This window comes from Prionailurus bengalensis, chromosome F2 (genome assembly GCF_016509475.1).
Source record: "Prionailurus bengalensis isolate Pbe53 chromosome F2, Fcat_Pben_1.1_paternal_pri, whole genome shotgun sequence".
Lineage (NCBI taxonomy): Eukaryota > Metazoa > Chordata > Mammalia > Carnivora > Felidae > Prionailurus > Prionailurus bengalensis.
The window spans coordinates 83,401,112-83,419,979 of NC_057353.1; the positions used below are offsets into that span (position 1 = coordinate 83,401,112).

Below are 18,868 nucleotides of genomic sequence, written 5' to 3' on the forward strand. Positions count from 1 at the left end.
TTCTACTCTAAGGCTATGGTGATGGGGTTAGTGAGACTTTGGCTAGATGACCTGAGAAAGAAGCAGGGTTAGAAATACTCTCATTGGGATGATAAGCTTCTTAAGAGTGGGGGTGTGGAGCACAACAGGCATTCATTATCTGGGAAAGAAATTAGTGGGTGATTATATTGGCAGATGTTCAAAGGCATGTGGGCAAATTAATGTCTAGTTATGCTTTAAAATCTCTGTAACCCATAAGTAAAAGAAAATTTACTTAACCTTATCAAGAGTATCCATATTAAACTCAAGGCCTGCATAATATTTAGTAGTAAAAGGCTGAAAGCATACTCATTAAAGTCAGAATAAGAACATGTCCTCTTACCACCAGTATGTCGTACTTTTGGAAATGCTAGTCAGTGCGGTAAAGACAAGAAAAAAAAAGATTTAAATATTTGAAAAAGAGAAAATTGTCATTAGTTGTGAACTTAGAAAAAGTAAAGGAATCATGGGAAAAACTACCAAAAGGATTAGGGAGATTGTAATGTTGTATCACTCACATGAAGTGAGAGACGATTATCTGTGTTTCAGCAGAAACTGGTTAGGAAAGAAGTTCATTTTCATCACAGCAATAACCACCACAGAAAGAAACTAAAAATCCAGGAATTAAGTTAAAAAGGAGTATGTTGGGTCAGTATGAGTAAAATTATAAATATATGAGGTACTTAAAGAAATGTGAATACATACAAGTTTCCTTGGATTGGAAAATTCAATAATTATGAAGATATACCTTCTAAATCGGTTAATACATTTAATGTATTCAATTCTATAACATTTCCAATAGAAAGAAATGTTTTTAAAATTTAGAATGTTTGGAAAGTTAACCCCAAAAAATAAACATGTAAGCATAACTAAGAAAAAGTTCAGAAATGATAATGGGAGTAATAATTTTTACCATTAGATACAAACAATATTATAGAGGCAAATAATTAAAACAGTACTGTACTGGTAGAGAACTACACAGATTCTGGAATGCAGCAGAAAACACAAATATTGACCTAAATGTATATAAGAATTTAGTAAACAGGAATTAAAAATTTCATACTTAGCAAGTACATTGGAAACAAATCACGTGTCTAGCAATGGGAACTCATATTCGCTCAGTATTGTTCATACTGAGAAGCAGAATGCAATTGTGGAAATACTGTTGTACTATTTTTTTTCCAAATTCTTTTAATTTAATTTAATTTTTTAAATTTACATCCAAGTTAGTTAGCATACAGTGCAACAATGATTTCAGGGGTAGATTCCTTAATGCCTCTTACCCATTTAGCCCATCCCCTTTCCCACAACCCCTCCAGCAACCCTCAGTTTGTTCTCCGTATTTTAAGAGTCTCTTATGTTTCATCCCCCTCCCTGTTTTTATATTATTTTTGCTTCCCTTCTGCTGTTGTACTATTTTTTAAACTGCAAAGGGGGCCGCCTGGGTGACTCAGTCAGTTAAGTGTCTGACTGGATTTCAGCACAGGTCATGATCTCATGGTTTGTGAGATTGAGTCCTCCGTCAAGTTCTGCACGGACATCACTGAGTCTGTGTGGGATTATCTCTCTGTGTCCCTGGCTGACTCGTGCACATGCACTCTCTCTCTCTCTCGAAATAAATAACTTAAGAAAACAAAACTGCAAAGGTAAATGCCAGAAAACTGATACATAGCATTTAATGGGCTTTATAATTTTTTTTCCATGTAATTATATGTACTTTCTACAACTAATGTGCATTGCTTCTCTAATAAAAATGTTATTTTATTTTATGTTTTTAATGTGTATTTATTTTTGAGAGAGATACAGAATCCAAAGCAGGCCTCAGGCTCCAAGGTGTCAGCACAGAGCCTGAAGCGGGGCTCAAACTCCCAAACCGCGAGATCATGACCTGAGCTGAAGTCAGACACTTTATCAACTCAGCCACCTAGGCGCCCATAAAAATGTGAGAATAAATGAATAGAAGTTGAAGTTGAATAAGTGAATGGCAAATGCTGGTGGTATTTCCTAACATGTAATCATGCTACAGAAAAAGCTAGAAACATGAAGAGTGATGTGCGCAAACACATCTGTAAGGTGTCTATACATGTATCTACCTCAGTTGGTACATCCCTCCTCCTTCCGGCTGGCCACCAAAAGCCGACAGAGATCCCGCAGAGCTGGGAGCACCTGGTGGTTGGCCCGAGTTGCAGCTATCACCCGTATGTTCCTGTGCTCATTGTGGCTTTGCCTGACTTGTACCCAGGCAGGTTGACACACAGTTCTTTTTTCTTCAAAGCCAAAGCCAACACAGTTTTTCCACCACCAGGATGGCACCATTACCTTCTGGAGGTATTCAGACCTCCTCCTTTTGAATTCTATGGTGTCACACTTCCCTGGGCCTTCAGGGACCCTGACATTTTCCTTTCCATTTCTTTTTTTTTTTTTTTTTAATTAAAATTTTTTTTTTTCAATGTTTATTTATTTTTGGGACAGAGAGAGACAGAGCATGAACGGGGGAGGGGCAGAGAGAGAGGGAGACACAGAATCGGAAACAGGCTCCAGGCTCCGAGCCATCAGCCCAGAGCCTGACGCGGGGCTCGAACTCACGGACCGCGAGATCGTGACCTGGCTGAAGTCAGATGCTTAACCGACTGCGCCACCCAGGCGCCCCATCCTTTCCATTTCTAACTCCAGCCACTGGTACCCAGGGCTCACCTCTCCTCCAGACTGCTGCCGAAGCATTCCATGCGGGGCCTGGGCTGGGGGCAGGGACACAAGATGGGTAAGGCAGACACATTTCTGCTGCCACAGAACTCGCCCTCAGTGTGGGACCAACACAGAATGAACCAGATCCTCAGGCATCTGCAGGACCCAGACATGGAGCAGGCCCAGGGAGGGAGGTCAGAGGCAGCTCTCTGGGAGGCGTGTTTGGGCAGTGAACAGGGCAAACAAGAGACCAGGCAGAGGAAGCTCAAGGAGGAAGAGTGTGGCACCCTCCAGGACAGAAACGAAGCCGCTGTGCTAAGGCGCAAGGAGCAGTGAGTGGGGGAAGCGCAGGGGGTTCGAGCCAGGTCACACATCTTCCAGTATCAAACTACAGTTCCAGCAGGACTTCCAGACCTTATGTAAGTGCCAGTGCAGACGAAATTTCCCTATTTCAAAACCTACTTTACCGTGTAACTGAAGAGCTTCCAAAAACTTGCAGTAGGAGTTATTAATCTGCAATGTAAGGGCACACTAAAAGGCAAATATCAAGAGGAGAATCTAAGAGAATTTTTTAATAATAAACATTATATTTAATATTATTATTTAATAAATAAACATTTTTATTTAATTAATAACATTAAATTATAAAATTAATTATTTTATTTAATTAATAACATTATTATTTGATAAATAAACATTTATTTTTGAGAGACAGAGACAGAATGCGAGTGGGTTAAGGGCAGAGAGAGAGGGAGACACAGAATCCAAAGCAGGCCCCAGACCCTGAGCTGTCAGCACGGAGCTGGCCGTGGGGCTCGGACCCACAAACCAGGAGATCATGACCTGAGTCAAAGTCGGACGGTTAACTGACTAAGCCACCCAGGTGCCCCTAAGAGAATTTGATAAATGCCTTCCAAGTGATGCTCACGGATTGACAATCAGTATTTAGCAGTAACCACCAGTGTAAAAAAAAACTTTCAAAGATGAAGTATGTAAAATCTCATCACAAGCCACAACAGATGAATACCTACAACTGGTTTGGAAGGTAGGCCAGAGCAACTTCCTATGATTCCTCTGAGCAGCCCCTCTAGCCTTCCTGCTGTTCCTTGAGCACATCAAGAGCCCTCCCTCTTCAGGAGCAGCCCCTCTCTCAAAATGAACTGTGAGGGGAAAATCCATCAATCAAAGCTGACCCAGAATTGACACAGATGACAGAATTAGTAACAAGAATGTTACGACTTATTAAAACTGTATTCCATATGTTCAAAGGCTAAAAAAGGACCAAACATGGTAAGCAGAGAGAAGGAATAGATAACAAGTCTCAATCTACATTCCAGAGAACCCTGCAATATCTGAAATGGAGAATACACTGGAAGGGCTTAACAACAGGACAGGCGTTGCAGAAGAAAGGATTAGCAGATTTGTCTTTTTGTTCTTGTTGTTTGTTTTTTATTTGAGAGAGAGACAGAGAGTGTGTGTGTGCACACCCACATGCACGTACACAAGCAGGGAAGGAGCAAGAAGAGAGAGAGAATCTCAAGCAGGCTCCATGTTCAGTGCAGCACCCAACACAGTGCTCGGTCCCATGACCCTTGGATCATGACCTGAGCCAAAATCAAGAGGGGGGCACTCAACTGACTGAGTCACCCAGGTGTCCCAAGATTAGCAAATCTGAAAGCATAATAGTATAAACTACCCAATGAAACAGAGAGAAAACAAAGATTAAAAGGAAAGAAAGAAAATAAAGAAAATTCGAGAGCATCAGTGAGCTGAGGCGTACTCTACATATGATTGGAGCTCTGCAGGGATGATCAAAAAAAATATCAGAAGAAAAAAACCCCAAACATTTCCCAAACTTGATGAAAACTATAAACCTATAGGTCCAAGAAACCCCATGAACCCTGAGCAAGAAACATGAAGAAAACTACACTAAGGCAAATCATAAATTGCTCGCAACCAGCAACAGAGAACATTTTAAAAGAAGCAGAGAGAAAGGACACGATCTGTCCAGACACAAAGTGAGGAAGAGGACAGACCTTTCACCAGAAGTGACGCGGCTGAGGAGGGCAGTGTGGCAAGATGGGAACACCGTCCACCAAGAATTTGAGACCCAGCAGGGACACGCTTCACAGATGAGAGGGAAATACTTTCTTTTTTTTTTTTTTTTTAATTTTTTTTTCAACGTTTATTTATTTTTGGGACAGAGAGAGACAGAGCATGAACGGGGGAGGGGCAGAGAGAGAGGGAGACGCAGAATCGGAAACAGGCTCCAGGCTCTGAGCCATCAGCCCAGAGCCTGACGCGGGGCTCGAACTCACGGACCGCGAGATCGTGACCTGGCTGAAGTCGGACGCTTAACCGACTGCGCCACCCAGGCGCCCCTGAGAGGGAAATACTTTCTAAGACACACACATGTAAAAGAAGGTATCACCAGCAGACTCACATCACAAGCAATGTTTGGTGAAGTCTTCGGGCAGAGGAGGTCAATCAACCACGTAAAAATCTACAACAGAAGTGAAGAGTACCGGAGATGGTAACTAGATGTTAATGTAAGAAATGTTTTCCTTTTATTTTCATCTCTTTGAGACATAACTGGCTGCTTAAAGCAAAAATAGCGAGCGTATTAAGTGGTTTACCTATGACAGCACCAGGAGGAAGCCTGGAGTGTGTTGTTGGCTCTCACACCACAGGTGCGGTGATGTATTACAAACTGCCTGAAGGCCCAGTCTGATCAGTTAATATGCACTATAAACCCCCAAACAGCAACTAAAAACATAGCAGAGAGTAAAAAGCAGAGCATAAAGTTGAATTTAAAAGATGTTCAATTAACCCCAAAGAAGAAAAAAAACCAAAAAAGCAAAGAACAGAGAGGACCAAAAAAAAAAAAAGCAAAAGCAAGATGACATATCTAAACCTAACCATGCAAATAATCACATTAAGGGGCCCCTGGGTGGCTCAGTCAGTTAAGCGTCCGACTTCAGCTCAGGTCATGATCTCATGGTTCGTGAGTTTGAGCCCCACGTTGGGCTCTATGCTGACAGCTCAGAGTCTAGAGCCTGGAGCCTGGAGCTGCTTCCGATTCTGTGTCTCCCTCTCTCTCTGCCCCTCCCCTGCTCATGCTCTCTCTCTGTCTCTCACAGATAAATTAACATTAAGAAAAAATTAAAAAACAAAAAACAAATAATCACATTAAATGTGAGTGGTCTAAATCCCCAAATAAAAGGCAAAGACAGACTGTATAAAAAAGCGGGACGCAACAATGTGCTGCCTGAGAGAAAATTACAATAAAAGCATAACAACAGGTTAAAAGTAAAGGCTGGAAACAGAGATACCATGGTGGCACTTCAAAAGAAACCTGGAGTGCCTGTATTAACACAAACAGATCTGGGGACAAAGAGCACTATGAGGCATCAGGGAGCACTGCGTGATGATAATGGGATCCGTTCGTCAAGAGGACACAACAGTGGTAAATGTCTGTGCACCGCACTGCAGGGTCACACAACGTGCTTGGGCATTTATTTGCCTGTGAGAAATCAAAGCGTGTGTGTGCACAGGTATTTACCTTAATGCCCACAGCAGCTCTATTTGTACCAGCCAAACCTGGAAGCAACCGAAATGCCATCTCAAGGAGGAGGGCCCACACAACGGAGTACTATTCAGCACTGAAAAGGCAACGAGCTGTTGACATACGTAACGACTCTCAAGACAGTTACACCGAGTGAAAGATGGCAAAAAAGAGTCCATGCTGTCTGATTCCATTTATATAAACACCTGAAGAATGCAAACTGCTCCATAATAACACCAGGCAGATCGGTGGCTCCCTGGGAGTGAGTGGCAGCACCAAGAAGGGCTGGGGTGACGAGGGAAAGGAGACTCTCGTGGCCCACAGGGATGTGCACAATCACGACTGTGCAGTCTCACAAGTACACACACACACCAACACGTGTCAAAATGCATGCTTTACACATGGCTGTTGATGCCTGTCACCTCCCCCTCTGAGAAGAAACGAGGTCAGAATCGTAACATTGAGCGGGATCTTGTCTTTTCATTATGCTTTCCTGGACTACTTCAACGGTTTTTGTGAAAATTTGTATCTTCATAATGGGGAGGGGGAAGATCAGTAAAACTACCAATTTTTTTCTTTTTTTTTTTTTTCTTTTTTTAAAAAATTTTTTTTTCAACGTTTATTTATTTTTGGGACAGAGAGAGACAGAGCATGAGCGGGGGAGGGGCAGAGAGAGAGGGAGACACAGAATCGGAAACAGGCTCCAGGCTCTGAGCGGTCAGCCCAGAGCCCAACCCGGGGCTCGAACTCACAGACCGCGAGATCATGAACTGAGCCGAAGTCGGACGCTCAACCGACTGAGCCACCCAGGCGCCCCAAACTACCACCAATTTGAAAAAGAAAAATCCACACCTGCCTCACCCCAAAACCTCTACCTCAGGAAGCAAAGCTGTTGAGGGGTTGTTTCTGTCCCTCTGGGAAGAGGAGCAACTTTTCAAAAATCAAAGTGGAAATCTAAGTCTACATAAAACTTATATCAAAGGCCCACTGGGTGGACGGCTGAGTCACTTTCCCTCTCGGCAACAACCAAGGTTAAAAGCAAAAAAGCAGACAAAACTGATGGACTGAGAGGACAGCGAGGCCAACCTCAAGGCTCCACCGGGAGAACCCGGCTCCAGAACTCTGCAGGTGGCAGGGGAGATGTAGCATCCAGGCGGGCTATGGGCAGGCAAGACCGAGCGCCTGACCCAATGCCCCATCACGGAGGTCAAATGTCATTGATTCATATGGCTTGATCTGTTGTTATTAAGGGCACATTTGTAAGAATTTCATTGAAAGAGATGGATGGGGCAGAGGTTAATTTCAGAATTTCAGTAAATTAGTGGGAAAAAAAAGATTAAGCAGCACAAAATTCTTGGGGCGCATGGGTGGCTCAGTCAGTTAAGTGTCAGACTCTTGATTTCAGCTCAGGTCATGTTCCCAGGGTTCGTGGGTTCGAGTCCTGAACTGGGCTCTGCGCTGGGATTCTCTCTTACTCCCACTCTCTGCCCCGCCCCCACTCATGCATGTGCATGCTCTCTCTCTCAAAATAAACAAACATTTTTAAAAAGCACAAAATTCTTTTGTTTTCAACAAGAATAAAAATCTGTAATGATATCCTTGAATAAAAAAGGACAGATGCCATTCAAACTATGGCAAAAGTGACACACACATGCAAACAAACACTCCACACCAACAGAGAGAATGAAAACCAACACGGGTTGCTGAAGACAGCTGTCAGAAGCACACATGGGGTGACAGAGGCTGGGCCCTGAGCCTCCTGCCTTAAAAGGACAGCATCTTATACTGGGCGAAATAATAAAATCCACACATGATGCTCTAGAGAGTCCTAACCAAAGCTAATTGGGAAACTGAAACAAAACAAAACAAAACAAAACAAAACAAAAAAAGGGCAAAACTACAAACACAAACAAGTAAACAGAAAGGCTTTAGAGCAATGCCAGAGCATCACCTGAAGGGGATTCCATGAGAAGGAAAATCTTTTTTTATTTGAGAGAGAGAGAGAGCGAGCAGGAGAGCAGGGGAGAAGTGCAGAGGGAGAGAGAGAGAATCTCAAGCAGGCTCTACATTCAGCTCAGAGCCTGGCACAGGGCATTCTTGAACCCATGAACCTGGGATCATGACCTGGGCCAAAATCAAGAGTCAGGCGCTCAACTGACTGAGTCACCAGGGCGCCCCCAGGAAAGTCCTTTTTTGACGACAGAGGACGTATTCAATGTCGAAGATGTAACACAATTAAATCTGACACACTGGCTAACACAGGGCAGAAGCACACAGAGCTACAATTGCACAGGCAGAACAAGGCGCCCATAGGGCCTTGAGGCCCAGCCTGTGACATCAAAAGGAAAAAATAAGTCATTGATGCAGTGAAAATGCATAAATGAACATGGGATTTCATACTCGTAAACTAGGAAAACTATTTTTTTTCTTTTAAAGTTTTTATTTATTTGAGAGAGAGAGAACACAAGCAGGGGAGGGGCAGAGAGGGAGAGAGAGAATCTTAAACAGGCTCTGCGCTGTCAGCACAGAGCCCGACATGGGGCTCGAACCCACAAACTGTGAGATCATGACCTGAGCCAAAGTCAGACACTTAACCAACTGAGCCACTGAGGTCCTCTGGGAACACTGGTTTTCAAGTGTCCACAGAATATTTCCAAATTGCATTATCACTTAAACAACAAAAAAGCCCAATAAATTGTAGAATGCAGACATTTTAGATGTTATTCCTTAGACACAATATAATGATTAGAATATGTAACAGAAGCTAAATAAATTTACACTCTTGGAGACTAAAACAAGATTCACCTGAGTACAGCCAGGTCCGGGCCAGCCTAGCTGCTGAGCATGGTGACCCTTGGGAGAAGAGCTGGGGCGGGAGGGCCTTGGGAGCTGGCAGGGCTCTCTTTCGGGGGGAGCAGGGTCGGGACCTGCAGACTGTATACCCCCAGACCCAGAAGCAGCCGAAGCCCCCCATGCCCCCCACGCTGCAGGGACCACAGCCCAGGGCTCTGCTGCACCCTGGAACTCCAGCCGCCCAGAGGCTCTCGCAGCCCTTCCCAAAATGTACCCAACACAGCAGTCCAGTCCAACTGCACCCAACCTGATTTGCACCCTAAACCGAGACACCTTAACAACTATACGTGGGGTGTTGTGTGAGAGCACATGTGTGTGCATCCGTAAGTGTGTGCACTGAAGTTGTGCATGTGACCTTCTGTCCTGTGGCACAGCCACCACATAAGCGTGGCTCTTCTGTTCAAACGTGGCACCCAGAGGGAAAATACCTCTGGGAGTTGTGTGACAGCTGCTTCTGGTTGAAAACAAGGAGATTTTTAGTGGATGACATTCTGCTGTGTAAACCGTCTGGACCCTCACCACAGAATTGCTCTTACCTGCCATGAACAGAAGTGGTGGCTGGTAATGAGCCAGAATAGTTTCAGGCAGGCGGCCAGCCCTGGGGAGAGGAGATGGGGCCAATGTCCCGGCTGACGTGCATGGATTCAGCTAACTCTCAAAAATGAGGGAAAATGTGGTATATTTTCTATAAGATCAAGACAGCAAATTTACCATTAACATGTTCTTACAGAGGAGAAAGGAAAGAATTATCTAAAGAAGAATGAGGTAAGAAGGAACCATGGGCAAAGAAACAGAAAAGTGGGCAAATCTACACAGGGGCTAACTGAAAAAGAAAGAAGGCCTCCTGGGGTTGGGAACCTTGTGGCCAAGGCAGACACTGGCTGCAGAGTCCTGGTAAGTCCCACATGCCCACAAGCATTTTAAGTACAACCACGGAAGAAAAATTCCGTGGAATAATAAGATACATGACAGAAGGGAAAATAAAACCAAATCTACTTAACCTAGTAAAAGGCAAAACCAAAGAGAAAGGCAGTCTACTAGTTCTCTGTAATAGTAACAGCCAAACATGAGGGGACACAAACTTAGGAACTACTCACTCAGCAGCAGCAAATATAAGCGGCTGGGAACCAGAGACCGCAGACCTCTTGAGTGGCCCTGCAGGCACGGGGGACCGGCTACCTGTCAGGGGTCAGCACTCCTCAGAACGCAAGTCAATGGGTCCAATGAGAACGCCCCCTGGATCTTCTGTAGCATTTATACGACGAAAGTAAGGCACGTAACCAGCTGAGACTGAGACAGTCTTTTTTGTTGTTGAGAAAGAGCGAGTGAGCGAGAGCACGTGTGTGAGTGCAAACAGGAGAGGGACAGAGATCAAGTGGGCTCCACGCGGAGTCGGACATGGGGCTCCAACCCACAACCCTGGGTTCATTACCTGAGCCGAAATCAAGAGTCAGATGCTTAACCGACTGAGCTGGCCAGGTGCCCCCAGCTAAGACAGTCTTAAAGATCAAGAAGAGAAGGGGGTTCCTCACCACCCAGGGCTCGGGCCGCTGACGTGAGCAGACACACAGGCGTGACTGTGGTCTGGGGCAAAGTTGGGCATTTTGGAGATGAGAAGGAAAGTAGCTCCCCCCAGGAAAGTAGTTCCAGGCAGATGCAGGTCTCAATGTGAAGATAAACTGTAAGGAAAATGCAAGACATGGAAGGGAGTATCTTTGGATGTAGGCCAAGGAAGAACTTTTTAAATAAAACGTTAAAAGCATAAACCACTAGGCCAAAAGACTAATAAACTTGGTTGCATCGAAAGGACACAGGGACCAGTTAGCAGTCAGGTGACAGAGGACAGGACACTCATGGTATCTAAAAGCAATGAGGAATTGATATCAGGAACACAGGAACTCCTGCAAACTAACAGAGAAAGTAAGCCAGCAACGCCAGTGGGAAAATGAGCAAAAACAAATAAGCCAACAAACACAAGAGAAAACTCAAGAGGCGAATGAACTCAAGAAGAAAGAATAAGAATCAGAGGCAAAGAAGAAACAGAAATCAAAGTGCTGGTGAGACGCTCCCCACCCCACCAACTGAAGCCCGGTGCCGGGACTGCTGGTGGCCTTGCTGCACAGACCCCGGGGCCCGCACCGAGACCCCGGCAGTGGAGGGGCAGGGGCGGGTGCAGCGCCATCAGTGGTTGGAAAAGCAGTACCCATGAAGGAGGCACCCAGCCTACGGCCCACACGTCACAGGAGCACCTGGGACCCGCAAGACGCATGCCAGGTGCGCAGAGTGGGAGCAGCATGGGGACAACCGGGGGAGGAGAGGGCAGCAGTGAAGAACACATACCTGAAAGGACACAAAGATGATAAACTAAATCCTTTTGCTGTGTCAGTGATCTAAGTAAACAGAACGGCAATCATCCTGTCAGACCAAAGGCAGGTAGGTGTCAAGTAAACCCAACAGCTATACATTATTTAGAAGAAACGCACTCAAAGTATAAGGAAAGGGTAGTAGTTTGGGGAATGATGTTAAGAGGCCAATACCAACCAATGAGAAACAGCAATGCTATGCCAGGATCAAAGCAAGCCAAATTCAAGGCAAAAACGTGATGACATAATGACTAAAGGAATAATTCCCCAGGAAAACGTAACAGTCCTAAATTCATGTGCAATCCACAGCTTCAACACAGAGGAAGCAGTGACAGATTAAAAGGAGAAACAGGCAAATCTACCTCTTCAGAAGTGATACATCAGGCAGACAAAAAATCAGCAAGAAACTGGACCGATGCAACAGATTTGATGTGTGTGAGCCACATCTGGGTAAGTGGCCGACTCTTGATCTCGGCTCAGGTCATGATCTCATGGTTGGTGGGTTCAAGCCCCGCATCTGGCTCTGTGCTGACACTGCAGAGCCTGCTTGGGATTCTCTCTCTCTCTCTCTCTCTCTCTCTCTCTCTCTCTCCTTCCCTCTCTGCCCCTATCACTCAAAATAAATAAATAAACTTAAACAACAACAACAACACAAACAACAGACTTGATCTAACGAACCCTAGACCTAACGAACGGAAAAGAAAATATTTTTGAAATTATTTTGAAATTTTGTAAAATCATTTACAAAAATTCAGGATTTAAGCCACAGCAAGTCTCAAAAACAAAAATAAAAACAAAAACCATGGTTTCTGACCAAAATGAAATTAAGTTGGCAATAAAGAACAAGAATGGAAAAAAAACCCTATAGTTTTGAAAATTAAGACATTTGTAAGTTATGAACAAGTCAAGGAAGAAATCTTAATTAAAATCAGAAAATATTTTGGGCGCCTGGCTGGCTCAGTCAGTGATGTGTGCAATTCTTAATCTTGGGGTCATGAAATTGAGTCTCATGTTGGGTGTAGAGATTACTTAAAAAAAAATTTAAGTCAGAAAAGATCTACCATTGGGGACACCTGAGTGGCTCTGTCAGTTAAGTGTCTGACTCTTGATTTTGGCTCAGGTCATGATCTCAAGGTTCATGGGTTTAAACCCCACACTGGCCTCTACACTTACAGTGTGGAGCCTGCATGATGTTCTCATTCTCTCTCTCTCTCTCTCTCTCTCTCTCTCTCTCTGCACCCCCCCACCTCCTCGCTCACTTGCGCCCTCTCTCTCTCAAATATAAAAAAAAAACCACTTTATAAAATTGGATTTGAGATGTCAAAAAACCTGCATATTCCTGTGCATATTCAAGACACTGAATCAGTAGTTAAAAACGTATTCACACAGCCACAGCCCCAGGTGGTGTGTAAGTGTGCAGCCAGACAACCTGGAAGCAGGGCGTTTCAGAGGACACTCTCCCAAACACACAAGAAGGAAAGTACAGGCCAGTTTTACCTATCAACACAGGAAAAAAGCCTCAAAAAAATATTAGCAATCTGAATCTATTTTGAAAATGACACAGACCGGGTATTCTAGGAATGCAAGAAACATAGAATTAAATGCTGACTGCGGCTGGGTCCCGGGCCCGCTGTGACAAAGCGCAGCAAACTGGCAGCTTAAAACAACAGAAAGTCATTCTCTCCCAGTTCCGGAGGCTGAAAGTCCAAGCTCTAGCTGTGGGCAGGGCTGGTTCCTTCTGACCACTCCCAGCCTTTCTCTGGCTCCTGGTGGTGCTGGCAACCCTGGGCGTCCCCTGGCTCGTAGATGCATCCGTCTGTCTCTGGCTCCATTGCCAAGGGTGTTCTCCTCGTGTCTCTGTTCTCACTAGGACACGGGTCCTACCTAAGGCCCACCCTCCTCCAATGTGACGTCATCACAACTCTACTAACTACATCTGAAGAGACCTATTTCCAAATAAGGGCCCATCCTGGGGTCCTGGGGGTTAGGACTTCAACATATCTCTTGGGGGAAGACACAGTTCAACCTGTAACACTGATATCAATAGACTCAAAAAGAATACTTGATAAAATGGTACATCCACTCACAGTAAAGAACCTGACAGTGTGCCTGACAGTAAAGTGTGACTCACAGTAAAGAACCTGACGCTGTGCCTGACAGTGTCACAGCATTACAGGTATAGGTATGCAGCCTGAGCGCTGGGACAAGGCCAGGCCTGGTGTTAGATCAGCAAGAGCCCAGAAATAAGACTGATATATAACAATCTGTGTGCATGCACCAGGAATGAGGAGAAGACAGGACTTTTTTTATTTTTACTTTTTAAGTTTATTTATTTTGAGAGAGAGAGAGAGAGAGAGAGAGAGAGAGAGAGAGAGAGAGAACAAGTGTACGTGCAACTGTCCAGGAGGGGCAGAGGGAGAGAGAATCCCAAGCAGGCTCCGTGCTATCAGCACAGAGCCTGACATGGGGCTCAATGTCACGAACCATGAGATCACGACCTGAGCCAAAATCAAGAGTCAGATCCTTAACGGACTGAGCCATGGAGGCACCCCAAGCAGGACTTTAAAAAGAAACGTAGGGGCACCTGGGTGGCTCGGCGGTTGAGCATCCGACTCAGCTCGGGTCGCAATCTTGTGGTTCACGAGTTCGAGCCCCACATCAGGCTTGATGCTGTCGGCACAGAGCCCACTTTGGATCCTCTGCCCCCGCCCCTCTCTGCCCCTACCCCACTCTCACTCTCTCTCAAAAATAAATAAACATCTCAAAAAACAAAGAAACAAGAAATATAAAATAGATAAAGCACCTGGAAATAAACCTTAAAAAACATGCAAGCCCTTTGTGGAGAGAAGTGTAACACATACCATCTTAACGTGGGAGAAGACAAGACAATGGAGACACCCATTTCCCCTAAACTGATCCATAAACTCAACACAGTTGTACTCCAAATCAAAGAGGGCTTCTTGTAGAAATCCTGGCCCCACACTGACCCAGTAACCCCACAACCCCACAGAACAACCAAGGAACTTGGAAAGGATACTCCGGCCCCCAGGTAGCAGGGTGCAGGGCAGAGAAGGGTGGCCCGCTTCTCCAGTCGGTGCCCAGAGTGTGGGTGACAGACACATTTGTGAACAGAATCCTAAAAAGAATCCAATCTGTCCACCTAATTACAGAGATGAGTCAGCAACCAATAGGATAAAGAGTTCAAAAGCACCACAATCCAATAAAAGTGAGACTTTATCTGATGAGCCCAGAGGCTGCTGGAGCTGCTGGGTCGGAGAGAGCTCAGGCAGGCCTTTGGGCTGCTGCACAGCGTGGGCCTCATAGGGAGCCAGAGGTGGAGCCCACGCACCCATCTGCTTTCTCCACAGTGCTCATCCCTGGGGTTCCTCAACCTCACCAGCAGAAGCGCCACTTTCTGGGGACAACCCCCAAAAGCCCCTCTGAACCTCCTCATGCCACCTGGCCACTGCCTCTTCGGCCTCTGACCTCTGGTGTGTCCAATGCAGGGGCCCAGGGCAGGCCACCTCAAAATGTACCACGATGGCAAACTGATTATTATTTTTGCACCGAAGGTACTTGAGAAACCCCGGTGCAAGGTCATCAGACACACCTCTGTCTCCTGAGAGCAGGAAGTAAACCTCCCACATGAAAAATGCCCTCCCTGTACTAAGAAGTAAAAAGAGAGGCGCCTGGGTGGCTCGGTCAGTTAAGCGTCCGACTTCGGCTCAGGTCATGATCTCGCGGTCCGTGAGTTCAAGCCCCGCGTCAGGCTCTGTGCTGACAGCTCAGAGCCTGGAGCCTGTTTCAGATTCTGTGTCTCCCTCTCTCTCTGCCCCTCCCCTGTTCATGCTCTGTCTCTCTCTGTCTCAAAAATAAATAAACGTTAAAAAAATTTAAAAAAAAGAAGTAAAAAGACACCCTTATCACCAGAGATATGGGCTTCATACCTGTGAAAGCTGGAGAAATAGACCTTGTTGGTGTTTTCACTAATCCACTACCCCAGCTCACGTTGTGCTTAGAATTCCTCACTGGCAAAGCTCCCAAAGATCTCTTTTTCTTTTTCTTTTTCTTTTTCTTTTTCTTTTTCTTTTTCTCTTTCTCTCTCTTTCTCTTTCTATGTTTACTTATTTATTTTGAGAGTGGGAGAGAGACAGAGTGTGAGTAGGGGAGGGGCAGAGAGAGAGAGGGAGACACAGAATCCGAAGCTCCAGGCTCTGAGCTGTCAGCATAGAGCCTGACGTGGGGCTTGAACTCACCAACCGTAAGATCATGACCCGAGCCAAGAACAAGAGTCAGATGCTTAACTGACGCTTAACCAACAGAGCCACTCACGCACCCTGCAAAAGTCTGTTTTAGCCTATCAATTCCTCACAAATTTATTGTCTCTTTGCCTAAAATATGTAAGAACTACTGCCTTGGTCATTTCCTGGGGTCTCAATTTCATTACTGGACCTCTGTGTGCACCAAATAAAACTTTATTTTTTCTCCCGTTAATCTATCTTCTGTCAATTTAATTCCTAACCCAGCTGGAAGAATCCTGGGAGGAAAGAAGGAAATTTCTGCCCCCCAGCGCCAGCATCCACACTGGTCTGACCCCTGTACGTGCCCCATCTTCCCCAGCCACGTAGGAGCACCACAGCTAGCTGTCCGGCCCCAAAGAGCACCCCAAATCTGCTAGCACACCCACCTGACCATGCCACAAAGGAATGGAATGTCCAGTTCCTGCCGATGGCTGCCAACCAGCCCTGTTTCCACCCTTGGCCCCTTGGACATCCTTTCCACAGGAGCAACATGGACCTTGAGGCATAAACCACGTTTGGTCACTTTGTGGTTTCCACTGTCCTTGAGTGGAAGCAGCCTGCCCGGCCTTTGGCCCTGCCTGCCCCATTGCTACCTCCCTGTCCCTGCCTGGCCTCCAAGGCCAATATCGCATCCCTACATCCTCCCTGGTTTGTCACCTCATTGTCACCAGGGCACACACCGTCCCATCATCTTCCTGACCAACCATGCCTTCTGCACTTGGCTCCCTGAGTTCCAGGCTTGGAGCAGCGCCTGCTGGGTGTGGGCCCTGGGGTGTGGGGCACCTGGGATACAGGGCACATCTGGGGGGTGCTGATGCCATATTCATGCTTCCCACAGTGGACAGAACCCAATGATCTCACAGTCATTAGCCAGAAGACCCCCAGCCCAATGCCTCCTGACAACCCTGTCTGGAAAAGACAAGCGTGGCAGCCCCCATCCCTCCAGAGGCCGCCCAGCAGGGGACAGACCTTGGCCCTCCTCATCCCCAGCAGAGGCTCTTGCCAAACGGAGACGAGAGCATTCTGGGGGCAAGGGTGGCAGCTGGTGCAGGCAGCTGCTTGCATGAGGTTCAGGCCCCACCTGGCACTTGAGGGTCTGGCCACCCACCCGCCTCACCTGCTGCTCTCTTCCTTCAGAGCCCCGAAAGCGGCCTGCCGGCTGGCCCTCCCCAAAGGCTCCTGCACCTTCTCGCCGGCGTCCAGCTCGGGCTCCAGGGAGGAGCTGGTGCTGCCCTCGTGGCTGACGCTGCTGCCCCGCCCGGGGCTGTTCTCCGCCGAGGCGCGGGGTGACTCAGTGTTCTGCTTCAGGGTCTGCAGCTTGGCCAGGGGGATGATGTCACAGTCCTGCGGCCGGTGCCACACGGTGCGCTGAGTGCTGGCGTTGTAGTAGTAGAAGCGGGAAGTGTTGGGGTCAAACAGTTCCCACCACTGGTTCTCGCTGGTGCGCTTGATGCGGACGCCGGCAGGAGGGTCCCACACGCACTCGCCCGTGACCAGGTTGGCATACATGCGCTCTCGGGTGCGCGGCTCGATGATCTCCACCCACTCCAGCCTGAGAAAGAGCGAAAGGGGTGTCAGCGGGGTACGCTGGCTTCCGTGGACAAGGGGTTCCTGCAGCCTGGCTAGAGGGGGGTCCCGGCCTCAGGGCTCAAGGGGCTCCTGCAGCCTGGCCCAGGACAGGGAGGTTGGAGTGGAGAAGAGGGCTGCCTCCAACCCCAGGCCCACTGCACCTCAAGCGGTGCCCCCTGTTTCCCCAGCTACAGCACAGTCCAGCTGCTGTGTGGTCCACCCAATGGCAGGGGGCGGGGGTGGTCTGTAGACCCTCGCACCCAGTATCAGACCCCTTCTCACACCACTGGCTCCCAAATACAAGAAATCCTATCACTTATACAAGAAACCCAAGCCAAACTGACGTCCCACTCCAGATTTTCCACATGCTCACTACTGTCCAGCCCCCAGGAGCCCTCTGGGGAGTCTTGTGCCAAGCTGGCCTCGGAGGAACCTGGACACAGCCTGGCTGCTCTCAGTCCGTCCATCCGCCTGCAGCAGGAGTGGACACCCTTGTCTCTATAGTGGGCCCAGCTGGGATGTGCCTTGGTGTTCTGGAGCCATTTCCTCCAGGGGCCCCCAGGGTGCCCCCACCCACCCCAAGGATACAGCTTTCATCCTGCTAAGTTTTTTAATGCAAAAGAGGACTTGGAAAACAAGGTATGCAAACTGAAGCTATTCAGAACAAGGACATTTTATTGTTATTTTTTATTTTGGAGAGAGAGAGAGAGAGAGAGAGAGAGAGAGAGAGAGAGAAGAGAGAGAGAGATAGAACTCAAGCAGGGGAGAGGAGCAGAGGGAGAGAGAGAATCCCAAGCAGGCTTCACGTTCAGCAGAGAATCTGACACAGGGCTCAATCCCATGACCCCGAGATCATGACCTGAGTTGAAATCAAGAGTTGGACACTCAACCGACTGAACCACCCTGGTGCCCCATGAATAAGGCAATTTTAATGCCTGTATGTGTGATATCAGGCTGTGTCTGGCTGACATCTGGCACATTTTTATTCTGCTTCCAGTTTTCACACCAATTAATAACCCTTTAAATGCCACAGACCTCTCTGCCATGTGGAGGTTCTGTGTCTGTCTTTCCACTGCTCCAGAACCCTGTGATGGGCACAACCCTCATTACTGCTGGGGTAGTTGGAGGCCTCCAGCTGGGAGCACGGGGGGGCTCGCTCTCTCAGGACTGGACTCCCCGTACTGGGAGGAGCGTGAGCCACATAACTTACTGTGTACTCCCAGCAGCACTGAGGCTCTGTGGCCTCTTTCAGGGTCAGCAGATGCTTCCGGAAGCCAGTGGGGAGGGCCAGGTGGGTCCTGGGTCCCCATCTCAGCCAGCACCTGGGTGTGGGGTGCCCGGCACAGCACAGTGTGGAGCCAGTCTGCGAGGAAGGGATGGGGCGCCGCTGTGGGGCACACGAGGATGTCACTGCCTCAGAGGCAGGAGGCGGAGAGCTGGAGGGGGGCAGGGAGGAGGGCGGGCAGAGAGAGAAGGGAGCACGGCGGGGCCAGATGCGGGACCAGCTCGTGGGT

General features: G+C 47.3%; 1 protein-coding gene across 2 annotated transcripts in view; it reads right to left on the reverse strand.

Moving 5' to 3' along the window:
- ARHGAP39 (Rho GTPase activating protein 39) overlaps positions 1-18,868 on the reverse strand; it is a 110,004-nt gene that overhangs the window by 26,724 nt on the left and 64,412 nt on the right. For both annotated transcript variants that reach the window (XM_043602123.1, XM_043602124.1), the window contains exon 3: positions 16,903-17,337. In XM_043602123.1, coding sequence (XP_043458058.1) covers positions 16,903-17,337 — 435 coding nt within the window. The remainder of the gene's footprint in view (positions 1-16,902; positions 17,338-18,868) is intronic.